General features: G+C 40.2%; 1 protein-coding gene across 1 annotated transcript; it reads right to left on the bottom strand.

Moving 5' to 3' along the window:
• Positions 1 to 4,737: 4,737 nt before the first annotated feature.
• On the bottom strand, positions 4,738 to 9,066 carry LOC104961188 (ubiquitin carboxyl-terminal hydrolase 31-like). Its single transcript, XM_010789427.1, has 4 exons — positions 8,820 to 9,066; positions 8,577 to 8,735; positions 7,847 to 7,999; positions 4,738 to 7,050 (listed from the first exon to the last, which is right to left on the bottom strand). Exons 1-4 carry the CDS (start codon positions 9,061 to 9,063, stop codon positions 5,579 to 5,581), a joined length of 2,028 nt encoding a protein of 675 aa, XP_010787729.1. The 5' UTR covers positions 9,064 to 9,066; the 3' UTR covers positions 4,738 to 5,578.
• Between the last annotated feature and the right edge of the window lie 1,139 nt (positions 9,067 to 10,205).

Raw genomic sequence — 10,205 nt, 5'->3', positions numbered from 1 at the left:
GCAATATAAAACTACAAATGGACTATCTTTATTGCATTTAGCTATATATATATATATATATATTTGAGTTGCATTTATATTAGAGACTGGCCACATCTTGATCAGCTGAGAACATTTCAACAGGGGTTCATACACCGTTATCGCTGAATCAATGGAAGGCTATTTCACAATACATACATGAGGCTATTTAGTCACCACATAGAGATGATCGCATCCATAGTGTTGTCTCTGCTGGTGTACAACAGGAATTATTTAACATCTTGTCAACATAAAAAAGGCTGTAACCTACCCGCTCGGTAGGAGCACCCAGAGAGCACAGATCAGCAGAATTACAAAATAAAATACTGCGTAAAAATATATAAACATTAATATGGTGGAATGGGTAAAGAAAGGATATAGATGTTGAATCTTTTTAACTGTACAGATGAAATATTCTGTCATTTACAATTTCTAAATATTGGAATGGTGTGCAAATAAAGCAATGGAATATACCGGCCATGCTCTGCACTTTAAACAGCTGCAGACTCTTGCATAGTTAATGAAATACATGCACTAGCGTTTTCATGCAATACTGCATTCCTTTATCTTTCGCAATTCTGTACAAAAAAACAAAACACAGACAATATCTGCAGTGAGGAAAATGAGATGAAAATATTCTCTGTGAAGATGTGGATTTTTTTTTAAATCCCGTTTTCAGCAAGTAGGCCTATGTGTTTAGATTGATTGGAGATGTATATACAGTGGGCAAAAAAGTATTTAGTCGGCCACCAATTGTGCAAGTTCTCCCACTTAAAAAGATGACAGAGGCCTGTAATTTTCATCCTAGGTATACCTCAACTATGAGAGACAAAATGAGAAAAAAAAAAAATCCAGAAAATCACATTGTCTGATTTTTAAAGAATTTATTTGCAAATTATGGTGGAAATTTGGTCACCTACAAACAAACAAGATTTCTGACTCTCACAGACCTGTAACTTCTTCTTTAAGAGCAAGTCCTCCACTTGTTAACTGTATTAATGGCACCTGTTTGAACTTGTTATCAGTATAAAAGACACCTGTCCACAACCTCAAACAGTCACACTCCACACTCCAGACTCCACTATGGCCAAGACCAAAGAGCTGTCAAAGGACACCAGAAACAAAATTGTAGACCTGCACCAGGCTGGGAAGACTGAATCTGCAATAGGTAAGCAGCTTGGTGTGAAGAAATCAACTGTGGGAGAAATTATTCGAAAATGGAAGACATACAAGACCACTGATAATCTCCCTCGATCTGGGGCTCCACGCAAGATCTCACCCTGTGGGGTCAAAATGATCACAAGAACGGTGAGCAAAAATCCCAGAACCACACAGGGGGACCTAGTCAATGACCTGCAGAGAGCTGGGACCAAAGTAACAAAGGCTACCATCAGCAACACACTACGCCGCCAGGGACTCAAATCCTGCAGTGCCAGACGTGTCCCCCTGCTTAAGCCAGTACATGTCCAGGCCCGTCTGAAGTTTGCTAGAGAGCATTTAGATGATCCAGAAGAGGCTTGGGAGAATGTCATATGGTCAGATGAAACCAAAATATAAATTTTTGGTAAAAACTCAACTAGACGTGTTTGGAGGAGAAAGAATGCTGAGTTGCATCCAAAGAACCTTGGCAATGACCTCTGTCATTGCCAAGAAAGGGTATATAAGAAAGTATTGAGATGAACTTTTGTTATTGACCAAATACTTATTTTCCACCATAATTTGCAAATAAATTCTTTAAAAATCAGATGTGATTTTCTGGATTTTTTTTCTTCTCATTTTGTCTCTCATAGTTGAGGTATACCTAGGATGAAAATTACAGGCCTCTCTCATCTTTTTAAGTGGGAGAACTTGCACAATTGGTGGCTGACTAAATACTTTTTTTGCCCCACTGTATATACTTCTCGTATGAAGTACAGTACTTGTCTAGTTTTCAATGGCTTTTATCGAGAGTCAGCCATGTTGCATCTTTTGGTACATCAAACCTCGGTTTTCTTAGTCTGAATGATGATTATCGGATTATTGCTCTACTACTACTACCAGTGAAATGAAAAAACAACAATACAAGCTTTTTTTCTGGATTGGAAGCAACTGATAACAAAGTTTCATGTTTGTCACTTTATGACAAATAATTCCTGTGACATAATACAAAAATGAAGTGATACTAGGGACATAGGATTGTTCTCTTGAATAAAGAAAGGTGGGAAAAAAAGGGAACAGGGTGCAGCAATAAGAGTTTTGTACATAAAAGTTGGGGGCCCCTATCTAAATATAGATTACAAGCAATATACAGTATGAATGTCGAGTGAAGAACAAAGTGTAAGGGCATGATCCAATTTCTGAAATGCACCCTACTTAATTACAGACTTTTAAACAGGCAAACAAAACGGTGAAAGCCAGAATGACGGTAAAGTGTCCTGCTTTGATCCAAAGTGCCATGCACAGGTTCCTGATAGATTACAATGTTAAGTAGAAAAAGAGCAGCTACAGGAAAACCAGCACAGTGAAACAGCAGTGTTATCTCCATGGCCCGAACAGTTTGAACACAGTAGCCACTGTTACATTTTTGTTGTTAAGGTAGGACATTTAAATGATCGTACAGAATGTTATTCGACTGGATCTGAATTTTACATTTTTTGCTGTGTTTAAATGACCAAGATAGTATGTAATGTTAGGATAAAAGTGCTTCGATGGAGATCTTGTTGTAAATTGAATTACACATAACCATTTTTGCTATGTTTGGTAGCATTTAACTTGCATTTTTGTTGAATTACAGCTAATTTTGATATCATGAGACATAAAAAAATATAAAAAAACTGCTCTCAAACTCTTACCCCTGACCAATATTAATGTCACAACATTTCAGATGGAGTCTCATCAAGGCTACTGATTTGCACAGGCCATTTAAATAACACACATGCGCATTTCAACTGAGTGGTATTTCCTCTGAAACCATCTGAGAACCAATGTAAACCTTTTAGGTGCTACAGAGAAAAAGTTGAGAGAAATATGTAGATCTATAAGTACAAGCTTATGTTAAATATTTAAAGTATAACCTACTAATGGTTAGATTTTAACGGCATAACCACATTAATTCGTTTAGAACATACACTATGCTGGTGTCTAATGTATGAATATTGCATTTGCATGTGGGGTAATGCTACGATGATAATGCTGAGTGTTCAAAACGTCATGGCAGCTGCTGTTTCTATCATTTTACTGCAAGATAAATGTACCGTGCAGTGTCTGATAGTTGATAAATTGATCAGCGCCAATAGAAATTAAATTGCTCAATACTCTGGTTCAGCCTGATGAAGAAAAAGATGACATTCTCCAATGAGGTACCACAGGTTATGATAAGTGGTGCCACAGGTTTCTGGCTCACTGTAGTGTGTGTTGTCACAGTTCTGAACATCAGCATTTTTTTTTAAAAGATGCTCTTTAAGAAACATCAGATCCAGAGGAGCATCGGTCTGCTACAGCACCAGGTGGAGTAAAGTGACCCCTGAACATCGAGATGAATGAACCTTAACCATTCAACACTACTGTACGATATGTCTTGAAAATCATAAGAACATATTAAGATAAGTACATTAAGTTAGAGACGTCTGTCTGTCTGTCTGTCTGTCTGTCTGTCTGTCTGTGTCTGTCTGTGTGTGTGTGTGTGTGTGAGGGCTGCTCAATTATGGCAAAAATCATAATCTCGATTATTTGGGTCAATAATTGTAATTGCGATTATTAAATGCGATAATTCATTGACTTTAAAAACATCCAGTAATTGGTGAAAAAAAATGTGAACAGTAGGTTTTTAACAGTTTATCACCCTGAACTTTAAGTATAATTCAACTGAAAAACAACAACAATTATTAAAAAAAAGAAGTAATAATAATAAAAAAATAATCGTTTTATTTTGATTACGTTGTTTTCGTAATTGTTGCAAGCCATAATCATAATCGCGATTAAAATACGATTAAAATACGATTCATTGAGCAGCCCTAGTGTGTGTGTGTATATAGAACTGTATTAGGTAAAGGAAAATTACCTTTCTATACAAAGTGCGATAAAACAACATTCCTACTGAGTGATGCATACAGTAGTAGTAGACTACTATGTTCCCAAAGGCTACATTTGTTTCCATGTACAGTATTGAAAGGCGCTTATTCATCTTGCTCATGGAAAGGGAAGAAACGGGTTATTATATACTATATACTTTGTCAATATCTGTACATTTATATACTTTTTAAAAGGATTTCATTCCAAACACACCATCCCTTTGAGGAGTTAACTCCGATAAGTTTTGATAAAATACATTTCTATCAAAAAAAGTATTAAAGAAAAATAAAGTTTTAAAATATTGGAAGACTTTTTTTAAAGTTTGTACCGTTCCTAATTCTTTATCGTCTCAAATCATTTTTCTGTTTGGTCCGGGGCCTGCCATCACCTCAGTATTTCTATATTCTTTTATGGTTCATAATGTAAAAAGTTTTTTAATTATTCTCAACCGTCTTAAATCATGAAATTACTTATTAGTACCAACAGTATGCTAATGCTTTTTCTTCTTTTAGCTTCCATCAGCATAACACATCTAGTGACAAATACTAAATGCTTATTCACTATTATTTGGGAATGAAACCGTGTGTGTGTGTGTGTGTGTGTATGTGTGTGTGTGTGTGTGTGTGTGTGTGTGTGTGTGTGTGTGTGTGTGTGTGTGTGTGTGTGTGTGTGTGTGTGTGTGTGTGTGTGTGTGTATGTGTGTGTATGTGTGTGTGTGTATGTGTGTGTGAGAGAGCATCACTCAGAATTTGTCCGGAGATGATCTCTGATGTTATGCTTCTGCTTTCTATGTATTAAATGCTTAGAAATCAGAGCGGTGAGGTTTAAGCATCAACAGCCATCTTATTTCCATCTGAATCTAAAGAACGTTGTCCTACAAGACAGCATATCGTTGGTGCATACAAGGTGAAAAAGCTTCTTACTCCATTCACTTCTCTTAATGCACAAGCTGCTGCGTTTTAAATCCTTCGACTTTGTCAGCAGGATATTTTGCAAGCAAACTAAACTTAATGTTTGCCGCATTTCAAAGAGATAACACGCCTCTTGTCTGAAGGGAATATAATTGGATTCCAAAAGGCAATTCTGACAGCTGTCATATAAGCCTCCAGTACAACCAAAAAGGAAGTGGTGCACAGCTGAATGCGTATTGCATGCTCATGTGCCTGCCTTGCCAGAAAAAGCTCTTACACGTCGACAGATTGTCTAACTCGCATGAAAACCCTACCTAATGCTCAAAAAGTGTAATTGATAAGGATACGCACAGCCTTAAACTAGAACTGGTGGCATGCCAAGCAACTGTTTGGCATCTGAATATGCAGATGATTGACAGTACTTTCTTTTTTTCCACTACAGCTGACTGCCAGTACTCAAACCTCAAAGCTAGTATTTGATGTCAGAGTGCAGAAGCATAACATCAAAAAAGTGTCTCTTTACAAATACATGTGGTGCTCAGTTTAACTCAGGCACAAAGAAAATAGCTGCATCATGTTCGTTTCAAACTACGAATGTATCATTGAGGCCTCTTTGTTGTACGTGCAGGAGATTGCGTGCTCGACGACAGCTTGCGGGAAGATGCCATCCTTTCCAGAGGTTTCTTCCCGTTAGCGGGAGACTTGAGACTTACTTCAGAAGTGGAAGACTTGGACTTGCCGACGTTTAATAGAGAGCGACTGAGAGAGCTGGGGGGCCTGAAAGACTCCTTTGTGTCCGACTTGTTCTCAGTAGGCGCCTGTGGAGACACGGCGTCGCCCTTCTTTCCTGCGTCTCCACCGCCATCCTTAGCTTGTCCGTTCTGCTTGCACGTCCTCTCTGAGGCCTTCTTAGCGACCAGGGTGCTTTTCCCCAGATCAGCCGACCGGCGGCTTTCCCTTTGTCGGAGGGCGCTCCTTAAGAACGACAGGCCCTTTTCCTCAGATTTGCTGCTGCGCTGCAGGTCTCTGGCGGATACGCTGGGGGAGCGTAAGCTGGTGACGGAGGAGCTGCTGCTGGAGCTCCGCACGGATCTCCTCTCGGGCCTATTACTTTCCCCGCTCTTAGAGAAGGAGGAGCGGCTTGCCAAGCTGTCTCGGAGACTGTCCACCAGAGGACTGGTGTGCATCGAGTCCCTGCTGAAGCTCCTCTCTACAAGCCTTTTCCGGCTACAGCTGTTCTCTGTGAGGTTGGAATTCTTCTTTGCCGTTGGCGAGGGAGAAGCGGAGGACTGAGGAGTGGAGCGGACTGATGGCTTACGCTGCGGCGTTGCGTCGAGAGGCTGAGTCGCCACCTTTGTTTTGGAGGGAGTCCCAGAGGGCGTCGAGATGCTTTTCTTGGCACTTACAGTTTTTTCTTTAGTATTGCTTAACTTTTTGCCTTTCACAGGAGTGCTGGTAGACGTCTCAGCAGCGGTGGCCTTATGGATCGAGCACAAACGCTTTTTGGAGGTTTTCTCTTGCTCTACTTTGTTGGAAGACTTCGTTGAGCCTGTGCTTTCCGCCTTTGAGGCAAATCCCCCGATACTGCTCTTACGTTTCTGTTCTTTGGAGGGAGTAGCTTGGGCGGGAAGAACGTTTTGGTCTACAGCTGAAATCTGGTTGTTATTTTCAGTTGCCTCATTGTTGGTGCTCTTCTTCTCCACTGGAGTGGGAGCCCTGCAGTACACCATGTCGATGAACCTCTTGTTGTTGTCCTGGTCGTTGAAGTTGCTCTCCATCATAGAGAGGGGAGACCTGCTGCCAAAGTAGCGCTCGTGTCTGCTGTAGCTGCCAAAACAGGACGTGGAGACTTTGTCATCACATGCCTCTCCGATCCTCTCTAGAGGAGGGGAACATCGAGAGTCGAGGGAGAAACGGGAGGGCGAGTTGGATCTCATTTGCAGCTTCGAAGCCAGAGACCAGGAAGGCTTCACCCCGCTGTCGCTGAAGGCTAAAGGGCTAGCAATGGAAGACCTAGAGGACAGGCTCTGGCGCTGAATGCTCCGCACAAAGGGGCGGATAGAGAATCCTCCTAAAATCAAAATAGCAGGGTTTTCTGGGTTTAGAAAAGCTTAACTCGATTTCATTTACTGATAAAAACACTCAATTCATCCAATTGACAACACCATTTGTATACGATGCATATATGCATAATGGGTTGTGAGAAAGATGTAGTTAAATATCAGTTTGCCTGGCCATCCGTTTCTGGAGACTTTGCTGAGGCTGTATTCTGGAGGATTAAAGTGAGAGTACATTTATATTAACCACACACAGCAGCAAAGCCAACATCTTTATTTCTCCACTGTATGGAGCTCAGTCAAATGTGTTATTGCATGTTTCTGTCAATTATGACACATTTGGATTCACTTTTAGCTTTTTCCTGCAATCTTCCTCCATTTTGGTGTTTGGATTTGTTGGCTTATGTGCTGGAGTTCCTGACTCTAAAGAGGAGTTCTAAAATAAATGTATCTTTTGATTATTTAGTGTTGGACTATTTACAGAGTTTTTCTGTTGAAATTTTAATAAGGTATACATAGTGAAAGCAGAGCAGTCTCTTTCAAACCGTTTCCTATAACTGATATTTTGCCAGATGCAATCTGTATTATAATGGTTTTGGTTTCCTGAATTTAAAAAGTGTCCAGTTTTGTCTGTTGGGTGGATGGACATGGTGTTGCAGTATGAAAATCTAAAGCTAACTGAACTGTGTGTTTGTTAGAACTCTGAAGTGTTCAATATGTGTCAGGAGACAGCAGCACTTCATGTGTAGGTTATACCTGACACCTGCAAAATCAAATATATTTAAAAAACCAATATAAGCAATAACTCACCATCATCTTCATTGCGTTCCACGGGGAACTCCACAGACTCAGCCAGTGAGGCCAGAGAGGTGCGTCTGGACGAGGCTCCGGAGGCCAGGCTGGCCGGCCGGCTGCCAGGTAACCTGTTGATCCAGTGATCACACAGGGAGGAGCTGGTGGAGCCTGCACAAACCGCAGAAGAACACTCTAGTTACCTTTAACATTTCAGAGCCACAAAAAGGCATATCTTTTTTTATTATTTTCCCAAAATAAAAAGTGAACTGTACAGTGTGTGTAGTAGATTAATGCCAATACAAATCATAACAGCTTATAAAAAGTAATCAATGTGTTTACATTGGTTCATTGGTAACTTCTGTCAAAGTGGTGTTTCTGTGGTATATCTTTTGTGGCTATATTCATGCAAATATTGTAATAAAACAGTTTCGAACTTCTCGTCGTCAAAACCTTGCTTTTAAGTTTGCTCCTTCCCGGCTTCATTAGGACTTGCAGGGGTAAGAAAACGGTGAGCCCTGTGTCTTTTTCACTCAAGCTGGAGATATTATATACCAACAACATGTTTGTGATGTTGTAATGCTTTCTTTGCAGAAGTGTGTGCGACGTGAAATCCTTCTGCTGCACAAAAAGATTTAGACTGATCTTGGCCGATCAGCTAAAAACTGACCCATTTTTGACTGTCCATTTGGGGAATTATTTTACTACACAGCAGATATCAGACAGAAAGTAGGACATAAAAACTGACCAGCAACAGAGCTGTTGGCCGACCAGGAGGGAATGACAGTCCTCCGCTGGTAGAACAGTATGTAGGCCGTCTGCTGACACACGTCTTCGTCAGGTACTGGGGAAACCTCGCTGTCATCAAAGCAGTACCACTGACCATCAATGGAGTTCTTACAGTACGCTGTGAGTGCAAATCAAAGAATGGGTGAAGGAGTCCAACCCTCAAATACTACCTTTGAACTAGAACAAGTGTTTATAGCGTTACCTGTGTAATGTCCTCCATGCATGTTCCCGTGGTGGTTGCACACAGCGTACAGGTCGTACAGGTAGTCATCGGGGTTTCTGCCAAGGCCATATGGGCGTCTCCATGGCGACCAATGGGAAGGTAAACTCCAGCTGCTCTGGCTCCTCTTCACCATGTGAGGTGCCATGTCCATTCCCATCAGAGGGAACTTCACCATGTTCTGCATCTTCATCCGCCGGTCTCCCTCCTGAAACAGAGGCAACATAAACACATCCGCAGTTATAGAACAAATCTATTCTGACAGGAACCTTGAAGAAAACTCTGTAGCTACAATAAGTACTTAGGACTTTAACTGCTCAATTAGGTATTTTTTAATATCAGCCAGCTCCTTCCTTACATGTAAGATTCACTTAGTAAAACCTACAATGGATGAAGGCTTCAGAAAAAAAAGGAAATATTTTTGGAAACACACCAGACTTAATGTTTCGAAATGGTGCCAACATGATATTGGCATTTCAGTTGCAAAATGACAAACAAAATGCGATCATCTAAATGGTGTCTAAACAAGAGCAACACTACATCGTCTTTTCCCTATTACATTTTTTTACAACTGACATAATATTCAATTTGAATTTAGGAACTATCTGATCAAATAATGATATACGTCTACTATTTGGACATATCTGGCGGTACCATTTTTCAACAATCACTGCTACTAAAAAGTATTGAGATTTGATACCGAGCCCTAAATTCGAACACAAATTGAAAAAAAAAAAAACTTGATTTAAAATATAAAGAAGAGTGATTCCATTCTTGATTCTCAGAAAGTATATCTGGATTCAAATTAGGGCTGCACGATATTGGAAAAAGCTGACATATTTTTTCCCCCTGCGATATATATTGCGTTTTTATTAACTATATTTAACCGGATGAAGGATTTTAGTCACGAACGTCTGGATCTTAACTGGTTGACTCGTCATACCTTAAGTCATGATCTAACATGTCATGATAATGCATGTTGCTTACCCTTAAATCAGGGGGTTCATCTGTGAATGAAGAAGAGAAGAACCTTTTTGTATCCAGAATAGTTCCAGATGGCAGATGTTGCTTTTCTTTGTGCAAGTAAATCTTCATTCTCGCCGGTATTGTCCTCCTGTGCCTCGCACATTTTTTTACCGGTGTTTTGATGGTCTGCAAACTAGCGGGGCGGGGCCTGCTGTGATCTGATCAAGAATTATTGTGATTGGTGGTTTACTGTGCATGCAGAGCCTGCATGTCACTCACTCAAGTACCCCTGACATGAGAGCCGAGCAAGTTTTCCTTTTGTAGCAAGCAGCAAAATAATTGTAACATGACGTGTTTGAGTTAATTTATATATAATATTGCACGTTCTAAAAAAAGAAAAAT

This window comes from Notothenia coriiceps, unplaced genomic scaffold (genome assembly GCF_000735185.1).
Source record: "Notothenia coriiceps isolate Sejong01 unplaced genomic scaffold, NC01 NC01_scaffold00032819, whole genome shotgun sequence".
NCBI lineage: Eukaryota > Metazoa > Chordata > Actinopteri > Perciformes > Nototheniidae > Notothenia > Notothenia coriiceps.
Note: the sequence above shows the minus strand (reverse complement) of the source record. Positions and strands in the feature narration are given on the sequence as shown.

Coding starts and splice junctions, on each gene's coding strand:
- LOC104961188 (XM_010789427.1), bottom strand. CDS start 9,063: ATGTTGCCTCTGTTTCAGGAGGGAGACCGGCGGATGAAGATGCAGAAC. Junction 8,736..8,819: donor GCATGGAGGACATTACACAG/GTAACGCTATAA, acceptor TTGCACTCACAG/CGTACTGTAAGAACTCCATT. Junction 7,051..7,846: donor GGAACGCAATGAAGATGATG/GTGAGTTATTGC, acceptor TTTTGATTTTAG/GAGGATTCTCTATCCGCCCC.